We start from the raw sequence: 23271 nt of genomic DNA, 5'->3' as shown, positions 1-23271 counted from the left end.
CTGCAGAGAGGGGCAGTCAGTCAATTACACAGAAACACAAGGTCACACTGTCTGATGGCATTGGAGCCCCTTCTACAGAACCCCCCCAAAAAAAAAGAACAGAAAAAAGGGAGGGGGTCTAAATGCTTGTTTTCACTGCATTGGCACAATACTTTGTTGGCTTGTCATACAGAGCATTCTGTATGCTTGGAAGTTGGGATAGTTATGGGTAGGGAAACAGCATATACTGTAGCATATAGAGTAAGTTGACTATGCAATGTCAGGAGTTTACTGAAGGACTGTCACAGGGAAAGCTGTGGCTTTCAGCATATTCCTTATTAAGGTCAGGATTCCAGCCAGACTGGCCAGGAAAGCCCCAGCAGCAGTCAGTGGCCATTTTATAGAATATTTGACACAAATGCTCCTCCCTCTGTTGATATGGCAATGTAGGCTCATAGCTAACTAGCTACTGTAGTATCAAAGCAAGCAGGAAGCAGGCCTGCATGGTTAATAGCCCAGCTGCTATCAGCCCCATTAGAGACAGAACACCCACAGTACTAGAGCCCCATCACAATCCCCCACAATAGCGAGCCAGCCCCATCTCAATCAGATGAACCCTCTCAAACCCCAGTGTTTCTCCACACTAAGCTTCTTATTAGCTTCCCATCCATGAACGACTGATTTATGTAAAAATATAATTACAGCCCAGATCCCAATCCACATGGAGTGGGTAGAAATTAAAGAGGGTATTACTATTAAACAAATCAGTGCTGTAGGCAGCAGCCAAAACAACAAAATCAAAATCCCCAACAAAACATGCTGAAACACCACAATTAGGCTTTGGAGTAGTGTGGGGTCCTACGAGAGGGGAGTAACAGAAATCAACATACTTCATTCATTTTCACTGAGAACTCCTTTTCTCCTGCAACATGCTTCTTCACCTTTGAACCCTGAGGGGAGGCAGAGGGGTCCTCTGAGGCCGAGGCGGAAGCTGAGCAGAGGTTGCTGCTGTTGTTGGCCGCAGCTGCATTGTCCAGCAGCTTGGTGGTGTAGAAGGAGGCTACGGCCCCTCCTGCCTCGTACGACCGCCGGGCCCCCGGCCACTTCCCCTTCAGCACTGCTTGGCAGATACTGTCCAGACGGTTGATCATCACACGGTCCTACAGGGGGACAGGGGACATTATAAGACAAGTTGTTTGGATCCTGGATGTTGATTGGCTTTTGCCCGGACTATATCGTCTGATGGAAGGATGAAATAAAACTGGATTAACGTGAACAGCACCCTCCTAAGGGCTGTTGCAACATGGTTGTGATTCTCAGGAAAGTAACTCAGGCTAGAAGTGAAACACAAAGAGGTTTGGTGTGTGTGTTTACCTTGGGCCAGTAGGAGGCAGCCAGCATGTATCCTCCCTGGAAGGGGTGGTGGTGTGAGTTGTTGCTGCCGTTCTCTGTCACGTGACTGTCCTGCATCTCATCCTGAGTGGTGCTGAGAGACGCCACACTGTCTTCGTCAAATCCCTTCGCGATGGCCACTGTCGGGACTGGAAGAAAATGCAATACTTTAGAAAACCTCAAAATATACAACACAACTTCAGACAGCCTAACAACTTTGTCAAAATCACAACATTAATTGCCTCAATGGCACTGTAAAAGTCTTTCACTGCAAGAACCAAAAGAATAATAGCAGCACTCACCCTTGGTCTTTCCTTCCTCTCCCTCACTCTCACTGCCAACAGAGGAAGATGAAGATGAGGAAGAGGAAGATGAGGAGCCTGATGAGCAGGATGAAGACGAAGAGGAGCTGGATCCGGAGCGTGAGGAGGAAGAGGACGACGATGACGATGATGAAGAAGATCGTGATGAAGAGCTGGAGGAGGAGCCGTCCGAGTCGGAGTCTGATGCTGCGGAGGCGGCTCGTCTGGCCTCTCTTCGACTTCTTTTATTGGCTTTCTTCTCTTTCCTGGTGGCTGAGTTGGGTGTGAGTGGCTTGGTCCGTGCCGCCACCATGTGGCTCTCGTTCTCTCCTTTCACCACCCCCAGATCAGGCTTCTCCTCTATCCCTGTAGGGGTGAGAGGGGCAGGCTGGGGACTCCACCTCTCCCCCTCCACCTGACCCCCTCTCTCCATGCGCTCCTCCCCCTCCGAGAGAGGTTCTTCTTTGGGCACTGCCCCCGGGATGTCCTCCCTCTCCCTCTCCATCTGGGCTGGGGTTGGCACTGGGGACTCTGCCAAGGCTGGGTCTCTACTAACCTGGTACGGGGGGTTCAGGAGCGGAGTAGGGGTCTGGGATGGCTGTTGGACTCCTTTATTCTGGCTGTAGTTGCGCTGGGCAGTCATGAAGCAGAGCTCTGGGTCTCGGAGGATGTGGTAGTCTGTGCGGCTGACGCCGTGCTTGGTGGCCCCGATTAGGAGGTCTCGGTCGTGGGTACCGGTCTCCCACCACACGGGCAGGTCCGAGCCCAGCTGGCACAGGGGCAGGCGCTCATAGAGCAAGGGGTGGCGCAGGACCTGTTCCCTGACCTGGCGTAGCAGTTCTACTCTGTAGAGGGTACGAGATGCACGCTCCTCTGTGATGGGCTGAATGGACAGAGAGGGGTCCACCGCTGTGTCTAGAGAGAGGGAGAGAGAGAATAAGACTGTCCTGCATAATTCATACATCTGTGTTTGCATTTTGTGTGGACTCATTCCACTGGCTGTTTAACTTTCCATTGATCTTTAACCTTATCACTTGCTTGTTTCCCCAGCATTTCCTGAAATCATTAACGTTGACATACTGTAGCACATTATCAGCAGGTAATGGTAAGCACACAACACAGTATACAGCTTATAAGTATATTGACTTCCACACCCTTTCTACAGGTGGCACAGCACAGATGAACAGTATCTCTCTCACCTCCTTCTCTTGGTGGCAGGCGACACACTCTCCTGCACATGGCAGTGAAGGCCCACAAGTACTTCTGCAGACTCTCGTCTGTCTTCTTGTGCAGCCGAGCCATGGCTCTGAACTTGGTCCAGTCGAAACGGCCCAGGTCTGGGTCAAACACCACACCAAAGGTAGACACCACACGGTAAAAATCAGCTTCCTCTCGCCTCGTCCATCTGGGGAGAGAGGGAGGGAGAAACAGAGAGAAATAGGGGTAGAGATAGAGATATACACAGAGGGAGGAGAGAAAGAAGAGAGAAGGAGGAGACATTGGTATAAGTTATAGACTGTGGCTAACTACGTTTCTGTCCAGGCCATGCAGCTTCACTTACCTCTGTTGGCGTTCTATCTTGGCGGCCATCTTGGGGTTGATCGTGTCGTTGAGGGTGGGTGGCAGGGGACACAGTGAGGGCGTGACCTGGGTGGTGTGCTGGGTCTGGTGGATGTGGAGGATCTGTCTGGACTTGGTGTAGCGCTGAGAGGCTGTGATCAGGCGCCTCAGTCTGGCTGTTAGCACTGAGGAGGAGGGCCAGTAGGCTGCATCTCCTCCTCCTCCACCTAACCCTTCCATCATCACTGGAGCCCCCTCTGGAGAGCACACATACACAACACACACATTGTTTAACCAGGGAGAACGCCTTTTAAGTTGTTTTATAGTAGTGGAAGAAGTTGTAGTAGTTTCACTAGTAGTAGTGACTGTTTGTAATAGAAGTGACTGTTGGTAATAAAATATATAGTAGTTGTTGTTGTTGTAATAGTAGTGACTGGTAGTAGTAGTAGTAGTGACTGGTAGTTGTAGTAGTGGTGGTGACTGGTAGTAGTAGCAGTAGTATTAACTAGCTGTAGTAGTAGTGAGTAGTAGTAGTAGTAGTATTAGTCGTGACTGGTAGTAGTAGTAGTGGTGGTGACTGGTAGTAGTAGTAGTAGTATTAACTGGTAGTAGTAGTAGTATTAACTAGTTGTAGTAGTAGTAGTATTAACTGGTTGTAGTAGTAGCGAGTGGTAATAGTAGTATTAGTGGTGACTGGTAGTAGTAGTAGCAGTATTAACTAGCTGTAGTAGTAGTGAGTAGTAGTAGTAGTATTAATCGTGACTGTGGTGGTGACTGGTAGTAGTAGTAGTAGTATTAACTAGTTGTAGTAGTAGTAGTATTAACTAGTTGTAGTAGTAGCGAGTGGTAATAGTAGTATTAGTGGTGACTGGTACTACTAGTAGCAGCAGTAGCTGGTAGTAGTAGTAGTAGTATTAACTAGCTGTAATAGTAGTGAGTAGTAGTATTAGTCGTCAACTGGTAGTAGTAGTAGTGGCGGTGACTGGTAGTAGTAGTAGTATTAACTGGTAGTAGTAGTAGTAGTAGTAGTAGTATTAACTAGTTGTAGTAGTAGCGAGTGGTAATAGTAGTATTAGTGGTGACTGGTAGTAGTAGTAGCAGCAGTAGCTGGTAGTAGTAGTAGTAGTATTAACTGGTAGTAGTAGTAGTATTAACTAGTTGTAGTAGTAGCGAGTGGTAATAGTAGTATTAGTGGTGACTGGTAGTAGTAGTAGTAGCAGCAGCAGTAGCTGGTAGTAGTAGTAGTAGTATTAACTAGCTGTAGTAGTAGTAGTAGTAGTAGTATTAGTGGTGACTGGTAGTAGTAGTAGTATTAACTGGTAGTAGTAGTATTAACTAGTTGTAGTAGTAGTTAACTAGTTGTAGTAGTAGCAGTGGTAATAGTAGTATTAGTGGTGACTGGTAGTAGTAGTAGTAGCAGCAGTAGCTGGTAGTAGCAGTAGTAGTATTAACTAGCTGTAGTAGTAGTGAGTAGTAGTAGTATTAGTCGTGACTGGTAGTAGTAGTAGTGGTGGTGACTGGTAGTAGTAGCAGTAGTATTAACTAGCTGTAGTAGTAGTGAGTAGTATTAGTCGTGACTGGTAGTAGTAGTAGTGGTGGTGACTGGTAGTAGTAGTAGTAGTAGTATTAACTGGTAGTAGTAGTATTAACTAGTTGTAGTAGTAGCGAGTGGTAATAGTAGTATTAGTGGTGACTGGTAGTAGTAGTAGTAGCAGCAGCAGTAGCTGGTAGTAGTAGTAGTAGTATTAACTGGTAGTAGTAGTAGTATTAACTAGTTGTAGTAGTAGCGAGTGGTAATAGTAGTATTAGTGGTGACTGGTAGTAGTAGTAGCAGCAGTAGCTGGTAGTAGTAGTAGTATTAACTAGTAGTAGTAGTAGTGTTGTAGTAGTAGTAGTAGTAACTAGTAGTAGTAGTGGTGGTGAGGTAGTAGTAGTATTAGTATTAACTGAGTGGTAGTAGTAGTATTAGTAGGTATTACTGGTAGTAGTAGTAGTAGTTGTAGTAGTAGCGTAGTGGTAATAGTAGTATTAGTGGTGACTGGTAGTAGTAGTAGCAGCAGTAGCTGGTAGTAGTAGTAGTAGTATTAACTGGTAGTAGTAGTTGTATTAACTAGTTGTAGTAGTAGCGAGTGGTAATAGTAGTATTAGTGGTGACTGGTAGTAGTAGTAGTAGCAGCAGTAGCTGGTAGTAGTAGTAGTAGTATTAACTAGTTGTAGTAGTAGCGTGGTGACTGTAGTAGTAAGCAGTAGTATTAGTGGTGACTGGTAGTAGTAGTAGTAGTATTAACTAGTTGTAGTAGTAGCGAGTGGTAATAGTAGTATTAGTGGTGACTGGTAGTAGTAGTAGTAGCAGCAGCAGTAGCTGGTAGTAGTAGTAGTAGTATTAACTGGTAGTAGTAGTAGTATTAACTAGTTGTAGTAGTAGCGAGTGGTAATAGTAGTATTAGTGGTGACTGGTAGTAGTAGTAGCAGCAGTAGCTGGTAGTAGTAGTATTAACTGGTAGTAGTAGTAGTTAACTAGTTGTAGTAGTAGCGAGTGGTAATAGTAGTATTAGTGGTGACTGGTAGTAGTAGTAGCAGCAGTAGCTGGTAGTAGTAGTAGTAGTATTAACTGGTAGTAGTAGTATTAACTAGTTGTAGTAGTAGCGAGTGGTAATAGTAGTATTAGTGGTGACTGGTAGTAGTAGTAGTGGTGGTGACTGCTGGTAGTAGTAGTAGTATTAACTGGTAGTAGTAGTTGTATTAACTAGTTGTAGTAGTAGCGAGTGGTAATAGTAGTATTAGTGGTGACTGGTAGTAGTAGTAGTAGCAGCAGTAGCTGGTAGTAGTAGTAGTAGTATTAACTAGTTGTAGTAGTAGCGAGTGGTAATAGTAGTATTAGTGGTGACTGGTAGTAGTAGTAGTAGTAGTAGTAACTAGTTGTAGTAGTAGTATTAACTAGTAGTAGTAGTATTAGTAATATTAGTATTAGTGGTGACTGGTAGTAGTAGTAGTAGTATTAACTAGTTGTAGTAGTAGCGAGTGGTAATAGTAGTATTAGTGGTGACTGGTAGTAGTAGTAGCAGTATTAACTAGCTGTAGTAGTAGTGAGTAGTAGTAGTAGTATTAATCGTGACTGGTAGTAGTAGTAGTGGTGGTGACTGGTAGTAGTAGTAGTAGTATTAACTAGTTGTAGTAGTAGTAGTATTAACTAGTTGTAGTAGTAGCGAGTGGTAATAGTAGTATTAATCGTGACTGGTAGTAGTAGTAGTAGTGGTGGTGACTGGTAGTAGTAGTAGTAGTATTAACTAGTTGTAGTAGTAGTAGTATTAACTAGTTGTAGTAGTAGCGAGTGGTAATAGTAGTATTAGTGGTGACTGGTACTACTAGTAGCAGCAGTAGCTGGTAGTAGTAGTAGTAGTATTAACTAGCTGTAATAGTAGTGAGTAGTAGTATTAGTCGTCAACTGGTAGTAGTAGTAGTGGCGGTGACTGGTAGTAGTAGTAGTATTAACTGGTAGTAGTAGTAGTAGTATTAACTAGTTGTAGTAGTAGCGAGTGGTAATAGTAGTATTAGTGGTGACTGGTAGTAGTAGTAGCAGCAGTAGCTGGTAGTAGTAGTAGTAGTATTAACTGGTAGTAGTAGTAGTATTAACTAGTTGTAGTAGTAGTATTAGTGGTGGTAATAGTAGTATTAGTGGTGACTGGTAGTAGTAGTAGTAGCAGCAGTAGTAGTAGTGGTGGTGAGTAGTAGTAGTAGTATTAACTAGCTGTAGTAGTAGTAGTAGTAGTATTAGTCGTGACTGGTAGTAGTAGTAGTTGGTGTAGTATTAACTGTGACTAGTTGTAGTAGTAGTAGTATTAACTGGTAGTAGTAGTATTAACTAGTTGTAGTAGTAGTAGTAGTGGTAATAGTAGTAGTATTAACTGGTGACTGGTAGTAGTAGTAGTAGTATTAGTGGTGACTGGTAGTAGTAGTAGTGGTAGTAGTATTAACTGTAGTAGTAGTAGTAGTAAACTAGCTGTAGTAGTAGTGAGTAGTAGTAGTATTAGTGGTGACTGGTAGTAGTAGTAGTGGTGGTGACTGGTAGTAGTAGCAGTAGTATTAACTAGCTGTAGTAGTAGTATTAGTGGTAATAGTAGTATTAGTCGTGACTGGTAGTAGTAGTAGTGGTGGTGACTGGTAGTAGTAGTAGTATTAACTGGTAGTAGTAGTATTAACTAGTTGTAGTAGTAGCGAGTGGTAATAGTAGTATTAGTGGTGACTGGTAGTAGTAGTAGTAGCAGCAGTAGCTGGTAGTAGTAGTAGTAGTATTAACTAGCCGTAGTAGTAGTGAGTAGTAGTAGTATTAGTCGTGACTGGTAGTAGTAGTAGTAGTAGTGGTGGTGACTGGTAGTAGTAGCAGTAGTATTAACTAGCTGTAGTAGTAGTGAGTAGTATTAGTCGTGACTGGTAGTAGTAGTAGTGGTGGTGACTGGTAGTAGTAGTAGTAGTAGTATTAACTGGTAGTAGTAGTATTAACTGGTAGTTGTAGTAGTAGTAGCGAGTGGTAATAGTAGTATTAGTGGTGACTGGTAGTAGTAGTAGTAGCAGCAGCAGTAGCTGGTAGTAGTAGTAGTAGTATTAACTAGTATTAACTGGTAGTAGTATTAACTGGTAGTAGTAGTAGTATTAACTAGTTGTAGTAGTAGCGAGTGGTAATAGTAGTATTAGTGGTGACTGGTAGTAGTAGTAGCAGCAGTAGCTGGTAGTAGTAGTAGTAGTAGTATAACTGGTAGTAGTAGTAGTATTAACTAGTTGTAGTAGTAGTAGTAGTAGTGGTAATAGTAGTATTAGTGGTGACTGGTAGTAGTAGTAGTGGTGGTGACTGGTAGTAGTAGTAGTAGTATTAACTGGTAGTAGTAGTAGTGTATTAACTAGTTAGTAGTAGTAGCGGTAGTAGTAGTAGTAGTATTATAGTAGTATTAGTGGTGACTGGTAGTGGTACTGTAGTAGCAGCAGTAGCTGGTAGTAGTAGTAGTAGTATTAACTAGTTGTAGTAGTAGCGAGTGGTAATAGTAGTATTAGTGGTGACTGGTAGTAGTAGTAGTAGTATTAACTAGTTGTAGTAGTAGCGAGTGGTAATAGTAGTATTAGTGGTGACTGATAGTAGTAGTAGTAGCAGCAGCAGTAGCTGGTAGTAGTAGTAGTAGTATTAACTGGTAGTAGTAGTAGTATTAACTAGTTGTAGTAGTAGCGAGTGGTAATAGTAGTATTAGTGGTGACTGGTAGTAGTAGTAGTAGCAGCAGTAGCTGGTAGTAGTAGTAGTAGTATTAACTAGCCGTAGTAGTAGTGAGTAGTAGTAGTATTAGTCGTGACTGGTAGTAGTAGTAGTAGTAGTGGTGGTGACTGGTAGTAGTAGCAGTAGTATTAACTAGCTGTAGTAGTAGTGAGTAGTATTAGTCGTGACTGGTAGTAGTAGTAGTGGTGGTGACTGGTAGTAGTAGTAGTATTAACTGGTAGTAGTAGTATTAACTAGTTGTAGTAGTAGCGAGTGGTAATAGTAGTATTAGTGGTGACTGGTAGTAGTAGTAGTAGCAGCAGCAGTAGCTGGTAGTAGTAGTAGTAGTATTAACTGGTAGTAGTAGTAGTATTAACTAGTTGTAGTAGTAGCGAGTGGTAATAGTAGTATTAGTGGTGACTGGTAGTAGTAGTAGCAGCAGTAGCTGGTAGTAGTAGTAGTAGTATTAACTGGTAGTAGTAGTAGTATTAACTAGTTGTAGTAGTAGCGAGTGGTAATAGTAGTATTAGTGGTGACTGGTAGTAGTAGTAGTGGTGGTGACTGGTAGTAGTAGTAGTAGTATTAACTGGTAGTAGTAGTTGTATTAACTAGTTGTAGTAGTAGCGAGTGGTAATAGTAGTATTAGTGGTGACTGGTAGTAGTAGTAGTAGCAGCAGTAGCTGGTAGTAGTAGTAGTAGTATTAACTAGTTGTAGTAGTAGCGAGTGGTAATAGTAGTATTAGTGGTGACTGGTAGTAGTAGTAGTAGTATTAACTAGTTGTAGTAGTAGCGAGTGGTAATAGTAGTATTAGTGGTGACTGGTAGTAGTAGTAGTAGCAGCAGCAGTAGCTGGTAGTAGTAGTAGTAGTATTAACTGGTAGTAGTAGTAGTATTAACTAGTTGTAGTAGTAGCGAGTGGTAATAGTAGTATTAGTGGTGACTGGTAGTAGTAGTAGCAGCAGTAGCTGGTAGTAGTAGTATTAACTGGTAGTAGTAGTAGTAGTATTAACTAGTTGTAGTAGTAGCGAGTGGTAATAGTAGTATTAGTGGTGACTGGTAGTAGTAGTAGCAGCAGTAGCTGGTAGTAGTAGTAGTAGTATTAACTGGTAGTAGTAGTAGCGAGTGGTAATAGTAGTATTAGTGGTGACTGGTAGTAGTAGTAGTGGTGGTGACTGCTGGTAGTAGTAGTAGTATTAACTGGTAGTAGTAGTTGTATTAACTAGTTGTAGTAGTAGCGAGTGGTAATAGTAGTATTTGTGGTGACTGGTAGTAGTAGTAGTAGCAGCAGTAGCTGGTAGTAGTAGTAGTATTAACTAGTTGTAGTAGTAGCGAGTGGTAATAGTAGTATTAGTGGTGACTGGTAGTAGTAGTAGTAGTATTAACTAGTTGTAGTAGTAGCGAGTGGTAATATTAGTATTAGTGGTGACTGGTAGTAGTAGTAGTAGTATTAACTAGTTGTAGTAGTAGCGAGTGGTAATAGTAGTATTAGTGGTGACTGGTAGTAGTAGTGCAGCAGTAGCTGGTAGTAGTAGTAGTAAACTCAGCAACAACAAAAAACATCCTCTCACTGTCAACTGCGTTTATTTTCAGCAAGCCTAACATGTGTAAATATTTGTATGAACATATCAAGATTCAACAACTGAAACATAAACTGAACAAGTTCCACAGACATGTGACTAACATAAATGGAATAATGTGTCCCTAAACAAAGGGGGGATCAAAATCAAAAGTAACAGTCAGTATCTGGTGTGGCCACCAGCTGCATTAAGTACTGCAGTGCATCTCCTCCTCATGGACTGCACCAGATTTGCCAGTTCTTGCTGTGAGATGTTACCCCACTCTTCCACCAAGGCACCTGCAAGTTCCCGGACATTTCTGGGGGGAATGGCCCTAGCCCTCACCCTCCGATCCAACAGGTCCCAGATGTGCTCAATGGGATTACGAGCCGGGCTCTTTGCTGGCCATGGCAGAACACTGACATTCCTGTCTTGCAGGAAATCACGCACAGAACGAGCAGTATGGCTGGTGGCATTGTTATGCTGGAGGGTCCTGTCAGGATGAGCCTGCAGGAAGGGTACCACATGAGGGAGGAGGATATCTTCCCTGTAACGCACAGCGTTGAGATTGCCTGCAATGACAACAAGCTCAGTCCGATGATGATCTGTGACACACCGCCACAGACCATGACGAACCCTCCACCTCCAAATCGATGCCGCTCCAGAGTACAGGCCTTGGTGTAATGCTCATTCCTTCGACGATAAACGCGAATCCGACCATCACCCCTGGTGAGACAAAACCGCGACTCGTCAGTGAAGAGCACTTTTTGCCAGTCCTGTCTGGTCCAGTGATGGTGGGTTTGTGCCCATAGGCAACGTTGTTGCCGGTGATGTCTGGTGAGGACCTGCCTTACAACAGGCCTACAAGCCCTCAGTCCAGCCTCTCTCAGCTGATTGTGGACATTCTGAGCACTGATGGAGGGATTGTGTGTTCCTGGTGCAACTCAGGCAGTTGTCGTTAGCATCCTGTACCTGTCCCAGAGGTGTGATGTTCGGATGTACCGATCCTGTGCAGGTGTTGTTACACGTGGTCTGCCACTGCGAGGATGATCAGCTGTCCGTCCTGTCTCCATGTAGCTCTGTCTTAGGCGTCTCACAGTACGGGCATTGCAATTTATTGCCCTGGCCACATCTGCAGTCCTCATGCCTCCTTGCAGCATGCCTAAGGCATGTTCGCGCCGATGAGCATGGACCTGGGGTATCTTTCTTTTGGTGTTTTTCAGTCAGTAGAAAGGACTCTTTAGTGTCCCAAGTTTTCATAACTGTGACCTTTATTGCCTACCGTCTGTAAGCTGTTGTGTCTTAACGACCGTTCCACAGGTGCATGTTCATTAACTGTTTATGGTTCATTGAACAAGCATGGGAAAAAGTGTTTAAACCCTTTAGAATGAAGATCTGTGAAGTTATTTGGATTTTTACCAATTATCTTTGAAAGACAGGGTCCTGAAAATGGGACGTTTCTTTTTTTGCTGAGTTTAGTAGTAGTAGTAGTGACTGGTAGTAGTAGTAGTAGTGACTGGTAGTAGTAGTAGTGAGTTGTAGTAGTGACTGGTAGTAGTAGTAGTAGTAGTAGTAGTAGTAGTAGTGACTTGTAGTATTAGTAGTGACTTGTAGCAGTAGTAGTAGTAGTGACTGGTAGTAGTAGTAGTAGTGACTTGTAGTATTAGTAGTGACTTGTAGCAGTAGTAGTAGTAGTGACTGGTAGTAGTAGTAGTAGTAGTAGTAGTAGTAGTGACTGGTAGTAGTAGTAGTGACTTGTAGTAGTAGTAGAGACTGGTAGTATTAGTAGTGACTTGTATTAGTAGTAGTAGTAGTTACGGGTAGTAGTAGTGACTGGTAGTATTAGTAGTGACTTGTAGTAGTAGTATTAGTAGTATTAGTAGTAGTAGTAGTGACTGGTAGTAGTAGTAGTGACTTGTAGTAGCAGTATTAGTAGTAGTGACTGGTAGTAGTAGTCGTGACTTGCAGTAGCAGTATTAGTAGTAGTAGTAGTGACTAGTAGTAGTAGTGACTGGTAGTAGTGACTGGTAGTATATATTGTGATATGATGTGTATTGGTTGTGATAGTACAAAAGCTGAGTAGAAAGAGACTGAATAGAAAGATGTAACTGACCTCCAGGGTTGTCTGTGACAACCAGGTCTCCAGGAGAGGAGGCGTCATCCTATGGAGGAGAGAAGTGTGTGTTAAAACACTGGACACAATAACACTCAAAACAACCTGTATTATCTAGTCTCTACAGGGGCAGAGAATACACATGCCAGTCAGTGTGTACAGCAGCCTTATCTGTTGCTGTGCTGGCTCTGTTCTGCCCCCGTTCACTGTTGCCTCACCTCCATATCGTCCTTCAGCAAGGCTGGGGCAGGCTTGTATTCTGGGTCATCCACGTCCCTGCAAACACAGATAACAACCGTCAGCCAGCCAGCCAGCCAGTAAGTCAGCCAGTTATCCAGTCAGTCAGCAAGGGCCACACAAGGTAACAGACAGGGGAACTTGCAGGCAGCTCCTAAGCTCTGAACTAAACACGGACAGAAAAGTTTTTTACAATAATATCAGTTTCTGGTTTCTTCCTTTTCTATCATAGCTTTATGACTGGTTATAAAAAGTGTTACAACAACTGAAACTTTTTAAGTGTGTCATTGTGTGTTTAAGCCCTGTCTGAGTCAGTGGAAGAGACCGACAAGCTAACTAACTGACTCAGTCAGTCAGTCAGCCATGATGTGTAATGTTACCTACCCATCCATGAAGTCATTGGCTCTCTGTTCAGCAGCGATGGCCTTCTCGTCTGGCCGGCCCACCCGCTCTAGGAAGCAGAGGGCAGGGTCTGCACGCACTGTGTTATACTTCTCATAACCTGTATAGTGGACCACAGTGGAGAGGTAAGCAAACAGAGGTTAGAACTTGGAAACATGAAGAGATAGAAAACAAACATCCAGCTGGCCACTTTCCCCCAAAGGTGTGTGACAGCTGTCATCCAGTGTTAACTACATCCCCGTGGAAGAACATGAAAACACATACAGTACATTTTCCACATGACACTAACTCAGAATTGTACATACACCATATCTGATGAATTCCCCCTGACCCTTTTTCAATCTCTACATTTGTCTAGGCTCTGTTCCTATATCCATTCTAGTAAACCCACTTAGAATACATGCCCAATACATGACTTTATGCTAAGTTTCGTAGCCCTAGTATCACACATTCTAGATGTCTCAGGCCTGTGGGTCAGTTAGCACATCCCTGGTCCCTGTTGTTGACTCACCGTGCTTGTAGACCCCCAACAGCAGACACTTGTCAGAGATGTTGTCCCACCACAGGGCTGGTAGCTCAGAGCTGTCGGGCTCAGGAACCCAGATCTTGATCTCACTGATGAGGAGGAGGGAGTGTGGACAGAACACAACATGACAGGAGGAACAGGGACTTATGGGTACAACAGCATGGGGGACTCATGGGTACTATGACAGCTGGGTTTCCATCCCAACATTGATTCTCAGATAAGCAACAGCATGGTACACCCAAAACCATGAGCTTTCAGCATCAAGGCTGAAAATGTGTCTGGAGGCTAGAAATAGTCAATGTTTTTCCTCACCCACTTCTGAATACCCTCCTTAAGTTAATAGTATTGGTTCTGAGAAGCTGCTGATCCATCTTTAAACAGCAGGTGGAGTGACTACTGACTTTCCCCCGAGTCTGACTAGCTGTGCCCTCCTTCAGACATGGACCTTCCTTCCCTGAGTCTGACTAGCTGTGCCCTCTGTTATACATGGACCTTCCTTCCCTGAGTCTGACTAGTTGTGCCCTCTGTTATACATGGACCTTCCTTCCCGGAGTCCGACTAGCTGTGCCCTCTGTTATACATGGACCTTCCTTCCCTGAGTCTGACTAGCTGTGCCCTCCGTTATAAATGGACCATCCTTCCCTGAGTCTGACTAGCTGTGCCCTCTGTTATACATGGACCTTCCTTCCCGGAGTCTGACTAGCTGTGCCCTCTGTTATACATGGACCTTCCTTCCCTGAGTCTGACTAGCTGTGCCCTCTGTTATACATGGACCTTCCTTCCCTGAGTCTGACTAGTTGTGCCCTCTGTTATACATGGACCCTCCGTCCGACTATGTGCCCTCTGTTAAATGGACCATCCTTCCCTGAGTCTGACTAGCTGTGCCCTCCTTCAGACATGGACCTTCCTTCCATGAGTCTGACTAGCTATGTCCTCTGTTATACATGGACCTTCCTTCCCTGAGTCTGACTAGCTGTGCCCTCCTTCAGACATGAACTTTCCTTCCCTGAGTCTGACTAGCTGTGCCCTCCTTCAGACATGGACTTTCCTTCCCTGAGTCTGACTAGCTGTGCCCTCTGTTATACATGGACCTTCCTTCCCTGAGTCTGACTAGCTGTGCCCTCCGTTATACATGGACCTTCCTTCCCTGAGTCTGACTAGCTGTGCCCTCCGTCAGACATGGACCTTCCTTCTCGAGTCTGACTAGCTGTGCCCTCCTTCAGACATGGACTTTCCTTCCCTGAGTCTGACTAGCTGTGCCCTCCTTCAGACATGGACCTTCCTTCCCTGAGTCTGACTAGCTGTGCCCACCTTCAGACATGGACCTTCCTTCCCTGAGTCTGACTAGCTGTGCCCTCCTGCATACATGGACCTTCCTTCCCTGAGTCTGACTAGCTGTGCCCTCTTTCAGACATGGACTTTCCTTCCCTGAGCCTGACTACCTGTGCCCTCCGTTATACATGGACCTTCCTTCCCTGAGTCTGACTAGCTGTGCCCTCCTTCAGACATGGACCTTCCTTCCCTGAGTCTGACTAGCTGTGCCCTCCTGCATACATGGACCTTCCTTCCCTGAGTCTGACTAGCTGTGCCCTCCTTCAGACATGGACCTTCCTTCCATGAGTCTGACTAGCTGTGCCCTCCTTCAGACATGGACCTTCCTTCCCTGAGTCTGACTAGCTGTGCCCTCCTTCAGACATGGACTTTCCTTCCCTGAGTCTGACTAGCTGTGCCCTCCTTCAGACATGAACTTTCCTTCCCTGAGTCTGACTAGCTGTGCCCTCCTTCAGACATGGACCTTCCTTCCCTGAGTCTGACTAGCTGTGCCCTCCTTCAGACATGGACCTTCCTTCCCTGAGTCTGACTAGCTGTGCCCTCCGTTATACATGGACCTTCCTTCCCTGAGTCTGACTAGCTGTGACCTCCTTCAGACATGGACTTTCCTTCCCTGAGTCTGACTAGCTGTGCCCTCTGTTATACATGGACCTTCCTTCCCTGAGTCTGACTAGTTGTGCCCTCTGTTATACATGGACCTTCCTTCCCTGAGTCTGACTAGCTGTGCCCTCCGTTATAAATGGACCTTCCTTCCCTGAGTCTGACTAGCTGTGCCCTCCTTCAGCACAGCTAGTCAGACTCAGGGAAGGAAGGTCCATGTCTGAAGGACAGCGGAGTCAATCACCACCTTCCGGAGACACCTGAAACCCCACCTCTTTAAGGAATACCTAGGATAGGATAAGTAATCCCTCTCACCCCCCCCCCCCTAAGTTTTAGATGCACTATTGTTAAGTGACTGTCCCACTGGATGTCATAAGGTGAATGCACCAATTTGTAAGTCGCTCTGGATAAGAGCGTCTGCTAAATGACTTAAATGTAATGTAAATGTAACATGGACCTTCCTTCCCGGAGTCTGACTAGCTGTGCCCTCTGTTATACATGGACCTTCCTTCCCTGAGTCTGACTAGCTGTGCCCTCCGTTATAAATGGACCATCCTTCCCTGAGTCTGACTAGCTGTGCCCTCTGTTATACATGGACCTTCCTTCCCGGAGTCTGACTAGCTGTGCCCTCTGTTATACATGGACCTTCCTTCCCTGAGTCTGACTAGCTGTGCCCTCTGTTATACATGGACCTTCCTTCCCTGAGTCTGACAAGCTGTGCCCTCCTGCAGACATGGACCTTCCTTCCCTGAGTCTGACTAGCTGTGCCCTCCTTCATACATGGTGATAGATAGAGACAGCTACAGTATGTATGGGAACAACCTGTCATGTTTGGTCTATGTCCTTAACATGAAAAACATGAACAACATGGGCCCATGAATGAACAGGTTTTTATTAAAAATGTTAATGTAAACGGAACCTTCTAAAACGATGTGTCAGCTGAATTTGCGTGCCAGCAGCTTACCAGAAATCCCAAACTTAAACAAATACTGGCATAGTGCTGGCAGCCTGGCTGAACTGGTTGGCATAACATTCAGTCTAGCCTGAATAGCTCCGATCAATCCGACCATCGCTAAATAATGGAGTAAATAGTGTAATCCTCTTCAAATAATCTAATAACTGAAATGACAATTAGAGGATAGACAGAGAGAGCATCAGTGAGCTTTGGAAATGTTGTGTTCTCTACTCTAAGGGTGTCAATGTTCAGAGCTGTTTGGTTGTAAAAGAGGTGAAAGTTCAGCTCACCTGGAGTCCACGCCGTCCAGTATCTTCTGTGACTGGTTTCCCATCACCTCTTGTTTCAGGTAGTAGAGCATTCTAACCCGCAGCAACACCCTGCACACAGACACAGCCCCGCCCGCGGTCACCACAAAGCCTCAGCACGCACAAACGCTGAGAGAGCAGAACGGCTTTCACACGCACTCACGTCCGTAAACACACACACACACACACACACACACACACACACACACACACACACACACACACACACACACACACACACACACACACACACACACACACACACACACACACACACACACACACACACACACACACACACACACACACACACAAAATATCACACTCTCTCACACACATTCTCATTTTCCTCCTGGATGACTGAAATACGGTGCCTAGCTCGTCACGGTAGATGACTGAAATGCGGTGCCTAGCTCGTCACGGTAGATGACTGAAACACAGTGCCTAGCTCGTCACGGTAGATGACTGACATACTGTGCCTAGCTCGTCACGGTAGATGACTGACATACTGTGCCTAGCTCGTCACGGTAGATGACTGAAACACGGTGCCTAGCTCGTCACGGTAGATGACTGAAACACAGTGCCTAGCTCGTCACGGTAGATGACTGAAACACGGTGCCTAGCTCGTCACGGTAGATGACTGAAACACGGTGCCTAGCTCGTCACGGTAGATGACTGAAACACGGTGCCTAGCTCGTCACGGTAGATGACTGAAACACGGTGCCTAGCTCGTCACGGTAGATGACTGAAACACGGTGCCTAGCTCGTCACAGTATATGACTGAAACACGGTGCCTAGCTCGTCACGGTAGATGACTGACATACTGTGCCTAGCTCGTCACAGTAGATGACTGAAACACGGTGCCTAGCTCGTCACGGTAGATGACTGAAACACAGTGCCTAGCTCGTCACGGTAGATGACTGACATACTGTGCCTAGCTCGTCACGGTAGATGACTGACATACTGTGCCTAGCTCGTCACGGTAGATGACTGAAACACGGTGCCTAGCTCGTCACGGTAGATGACTGAAACACGGTGCCTAGCTCGTCACGGTAGATGACTGAAACACGGTGCCTAGCTCGTCACGGTAGATGACTGAAACACGGTGCCTAGCTCGTCACGGTAGATGACTGAAACACGGTGCCTAGCTCGTCACGGTAGATGACTGAAACACGGTGCCTAGCTCGTCACGGTAGATGACTGAAACACGGTGCCTAGCTCGTCATAGTATATGACTGAAACACGGTGCCTAGCTCGTCACGGTAGATGACTGACATACTGTGCCTAGCTCGTCACAGTAGATGACTGAAACATGGTGCCTAGCTCGTCACGGTAGATGACTGACATACTGTGCCTAGCTCGTCACGGTAGATGACTGAAACACGATGCCTTGCTCATCACGGTAGATGACTGACATACTGTGCCTAGCTCATCACGATAGATGACTGAAACACGGTGCCTAGCTCATCACGGTAGATGACTGAAACACGGTGCCTAGCTCGTCACGGTAGATGACTGACATACTGTGCCTAGCTCGTCACGGTAGATGACTGAAACACGGTGCCTAGCTCGTCACGGTAGATGACTGACATACTGTGCCTAGCTCGTCACGGTAGATGACTGAAACACGGTGCCTAGCTCGTCACGGTAGATGACTGACATACTGTGCCTAGCTCGTCACGGTAGATGACTGACATACTGTGCCTAGCTCGTCACGGTAGATGACTGAAACACGGTGCCTAGCTCGTCACGGTAGATGACTGACATACTGTGCCTAGCTCGTCACGGTAGATGACTGAAACACGGTGCCTAGCTCGTCACGGTAGATGACTGAAACACGGTGCCTAGCTCGTCATGGTGGATCAACTGTCCATGCAAAGGGAAACATTTTGTATTGTTGTATATACTGTATAAATGTTGTCTTCAATGACACATACACATGACCAAAATGGAGTGGGATAGAAAATATGCAGTCAGTACTGTCACTGTGCCATAGAGAGCGAGACAGTGTCTGTGCCATAGAGACTGAGACAGTGTCTGTGCCATAGAGACTGAGACAGTGTCTGTGCCATAGAGACTGAGACAGTGTCTGTGCCATAGAGACTGAGACAGTGTCTGTGCCATAGAGACTGAGACAGTGTCTGTGCCATAGAGACTGAGACAGTGTCTGTGCCATAGAGACTGAGACAGTGTCTGTGCCATAGAGACTGAGACAGTGTCTGTGCCATAGAGAGCGAGACAGTGTCTGTGCCATAGAGAGCGAGACAGTGTCTGTGCCATAGAGAGCGAGACAGTGTCTGTGCCATAGAGGGCGAGACAGTGTCTGTGCCATAGAGACTGAGACAGTGTCTGTGCCATAGAGACTGAGACAGTGTCTTTGCCATAGGGAGTGAGACAATGTATGTGCCATAGAGATGAGTGGTGTGATATGATGTGATCTCTGGGCTGGCAGGGAGAGGAGAGAAGAGAGAGGCAGGCTGAGTCAGAGGAGATGCTGTTTCCATGACGTACCCAGCCAGGCATCAATCAGGAGGTGGAAGGTGGAGGGTGGTGGGTGGAGTATGGTATGCCTGATCTGTGATTTACTGGCATACATTCTAGTCTCCCTTCCTCTCTTAAGCTAGCAGGTTAAAAGGCAGGTTAAAAGGTTAAAAGGTCCAGTGTAGATTTCTTCAGATGGTGTGTGTGGCCCTAGCTTTACACATCCAGTATGACACTAGTGGAAAGGGAGTGACATGAGAACACCCCCTCTGCAGGCAGAGCTGTGAGCTCCAGTGCTGAGGCCTCTCCCCTCCCTCCCTGCCTCTGAGGGGCTGTGCCCTGGGTCTCCCTGCAGCAGCTGCTGTTTCCTGTGGCTGTCAGCAAGGCCCTACATCACTCTTTCCCTCTCTCACTTACACTCAGACAGACAGCCTGGAGTGTGGGAGGTATCTGACGGAGAAGGGAACCTCTCTGCCCCAGACATAGAGCTCATACATGCACATGAGTATGAGTACTCTCACACACACACACACACACACACACACACACACACACACACACACACACACACACACACACACACACACACACACACACACACACACACACACACACACACACACACACACACACACACACACACACACACACACACACACACACACACACACACACACACAGTCCACATGATACAAACAGTCAGATACATAAAGGTAAACACACACCCACAATCACATGCAGATCATATATATGGCATGTATTAGCACAAGTCATACTGAGAATGTTACACATATCCCAACTGAACACAGGCCTCGTCAGTCTTAACCTTACATTCCTAACAGGCCAGTACTAGTAGCTACACAGTATTGAACACACATCTTCTAAATGTCATTATCATAGGACAGGGTTCTGGATCTCTGTGTGGGACAGGGACAGTAGGGGGCCATGCCTGTGCATGCCCCATCCCCACGTCAGTCCACATTCCTCCCTGAGGGGAAAACATGGAGGTCAGCAAAGCCACAGAGTGTGTCCCCGTTTGACCAGAGAGCCTCCCATCGGACGATGCCTGGCTTCAGCACTACTGCTCTGGGAACAATGGGGAACTTTCTGTGGAAGCCCTGCATGACTCTGTTTAAAGCAGGATGCCAGGAGACAAACCCCCCAAACAACCCCGTTTAGAAAGACAGCAACCTAAATCTATTTACTGTAGTTTAACACATTTCACCATCATCTATATGGCTACATTTTATATCTCAACAACCATCATCTAGTTGGCTAAGTTTTATATCTCAACAACCATCATCTAGTTGGCTAAGTTTTATATCTCAACAACCATCATCTAGTTGGATAAGTTTTATTTCTCAACAACCATCATCTAGTTGGCTAAGTTTTATTTCTCAACAACCATCATCTAGTTGGCTAAGTTTTATATCTCAACAACCATAATCTAGTTGGCTAAGTTTTATATCTCAACAACCATTATCTATTTGGATAAGTTTTATATCTCAACAACCATTATCTATTTGGCTAAGTTTTATATCTCAACAACCATTATCTATTTGGCTAAGTTTTATATATCAACAACCATTATCTATTTGGCTAAGTTTTATATCTCAACAACCATTATCTATTTGGCTAAGTTTTATATCTCAACAACCATCATCTAGTTGGCTAAGTTTTATATCTCAACAACCATTATCTATTTGGATAAGTTTTATATCTCAACAACCATTATCTATTTGGATAAGTTTTATATCTCAACAACCATCATCTACATGTATTTGGATAAGTTTTATATCTCAACAACCATCATCTACATGTATTTGGCTAAGTTTTATATCTCAACAACCATGATCTATTTGGATAAGTTTTATATCTCAACAACCATTATCTATTTGGCTAAGTTTTATATCTCAACAACCATTATCTATTTGGATAAGTTTTATATCTCAACAACCATCATCTACATGTATTTGGATACGTTTTATATCTCAACAACCATTATCTATTTGGCTAAGTTTTATATCTCAACAACAATCATCTATTTGGATAAGTTTTATATCTCAACAACCATTATCTATTTGGCTAAGTTTTATATCTCAACAACCATTATCTATTTGGCTAAGTTTTATATCTCAACAACCATTATCTATTTGGCTAAGTTTTATATCTCAACAACCATTATCTATTTGGATAAGTTTTATATCTCAACAACCATCATCTACATGTATTTGGATAAGTTTTATATCTCAATAACCATTATCTATTTGGATAAGTTTTATATCTCAACAACCATTATCTATTTGGCTAAGTTTTATATCTCAACAACCATTATCTATTTGGCTAAGTTTTATATCTCAACAACCATTATCTATTTGGCTAAGTTTTATATCTCAACAACCATTATCTATTTGGATAAGTTTTATATCTCAACAACCATTATCTGCATGTATTTGGCTAAGTTTTATATCTCAACAACCATCATCTATTTGGATAAGTTTTATATCTCAACAACCATCATTTACATGTATTTGGATAAGTTTTATATCGCAACAACCATTATCTATTTGGCTAAGTTTTATATCTCAACAACCATTATCTATTTGGATAAGTTTTATATCTCAACAACCATAATCTATTTGGATACGTTTTATATCTCAACAACCATCATCTATTTGGCTAAGTTTTATATCTCAACAACCATTATCTATTTGGCTAAGTTTTATATCTCAACAACCATTATCTATTTGGATAAGTTTTATATCTCAACAACCATTATCTATTTGGCTAAGTTTTATATCTCAACAACCATCATCTATTTGGATAAGTTTTATATCTCAACAACCATTATCTATTTGGCTAAGTTTTATATTTCAACAACCATTATCTATTTGGATAAGTTTTATATCTCAACAACCATTATCTATTTGGCTAAGTTTTATATCTCAACAACCATCATCTACATGTATTTGGATAAGTTTTATATCTCAACAACCATTATCTATTTGGCTAAGTTTTATATCTCAACAACCATTATCTATTTGGATAAGTTTTATATCTCAACAACCATCATCTACATGTATTTGGCTAAGTTTTATATCTCAACAACCATCATCTACATGTATTTGGCTAAGTTTTATATCTCAACAACCATTATCTATTTGGATAAGTTTTATATCTCAACAACCATTATCTGCATGTATTTGGCTAAGTTTTATATCTCAACAACCATCATCTATTTGGATAAGTTTTATATCTCAACAACCATCATCTAGTTGGATAAGTTTTATATCTCAACAACCATCATCTAGTTGGATAAGTTTTATATCTCAACAACCATCATCTAGTTGGATAAGTTTTATATCTCAACAACCATCATCTATTTGGCTAAGTTTTATATCTCAACAACCATTATCTATTTGGATAAGTTTTATATCTCAACAACCATTATCTATTTGGATAAGTTTTATATCTCAACAACCATTATCTATGTGGCTAAGTTTTATATCTCAACAACCATCATCTATTTGGCTAAGTTTTATATCTCAACAACCATTATCTATTTGGCTAACTTTTATATCTCAACAACCATTATCTATTTGGCTAAGTTTTATATCTCAACAACCATCATCTACATGTATTTGGATAAGTTTTATATCTCAACAACCATTATCTATTTGGCCAAGTTTTATATCTCAACAACCATTATCTATTTGGATATGTTTTATATCTCAACAACCATCATCTAGTTGGATAAGTTTTATATCTCAACAACCATCATCTATTTGGCTAAGTTTTATATCTCAACAACCATTATCTATTTGGATAAGTTTTATATCTCAACAACCATTATCTATTTGGATAAGTTTTATATCTCAACAACCATTATCTATGTGGCTAAGTTTTATATCTCAACAACCATCATCTATTTGGCTAAGTTTTATATCTCAACAACCATTATCTATTTGGCTAACTTTTATATCTCAACAACCATTATCTATTTGGCTAAGTTTTATATCTCAACAACCATCATCTACATGTATTTGGATAAGTTTTATATCTCAACAACCATTATCTATTTGGCCAAGTTTTATATCTCAACAACCATTATCTATTTGGATATGTTTTATATCTCAACAACCATTATCTGCTAACTTATAGGTTCATATTTCAAACCATTTCATTGGATGTAAGAGTTGTTTTCTTCTCCCCATCATCTATGTAGCTTTATATAAAATATAATACATCCCTGGCTGTAGTGTAATCAGTTTTTCTATCTGTCAATAAA

The 23271-nt window shown here is 43.5% G+C and overlaps 1 protein-coding gene across 7 annotated transcripts in view; it reads right to left on the bottom strand.

Annotated features, from left to right (window-relative positions):
• Nucleotides 1-23271, bottom strand: part of chd9 (chromodomain helicase DNA binding protein 9) — a 143217-nt gene that overhangs the window by 9643 nt on the left and 110303 nt on the right. For 5 of the 7 annotated variants that reach the window (XM_046345638.1, XM_046345639.1, XM_046345645.1 and 2 more), the window contains 10 exons: nt 16485-16574; nt 13293-13396; nt 12764-12881; nt 12361-12418; nt 12143-12191; nt 3235-3490; nt 2873-3078; nt 1674-2588; nt 1354-1520; nt 870-1139 (listed from right to left, as the gene is read on the bottom strand). In XM_046345638.1, coding sequence (XP_046201594.1) covers nt 870-1139; nt 1354-1520; nt 1674-2588; nt 2873-3078; nt 3235-3490; nt 12143-12191; nt 12361-12418; nt 12764-12881; nt 13293-13396; nt 16485-16574 — 2233 coding nt within the window. The remainder of the gene's footprint in view (nt 1-869; nt 1140-1353; nt 1521-1673; nt 2589-2872; nt 3079-3234; nt 3491-12142; nt 12192-12360; nt 12419-12763; nt 12882-13292; nt 13397-16484; nt 16575-23271) is intronic. The other 2 variants (XM_046345640.1, XM_046345641.1) reach the window with 1 other exon arrangement.

The sequence above is a fragment of the Oncorhynchus gorbuscha genome, linkage group LG04, assembly GCF_021184085.1.
Source record: "Oncorhynchus gorbuscha isolate QuinsamMale2020 ecotype Even-year linkage group LG04, OgorEven_v1.0, whole genome shotgun sequence".
NCBI classification, from domain to species: Eukaryota; Metazoa; Chordata; class Actinopteri; order Salmoniformes; family Salmonidae; genus Oncorhynchus; species Oncorhynchus gorbuscha.
The sequence above is the reverse complement of the archived record's forward strand: the minus strand, read 5'-3'. Positions and strand labels throughout refer to the sequence as shown.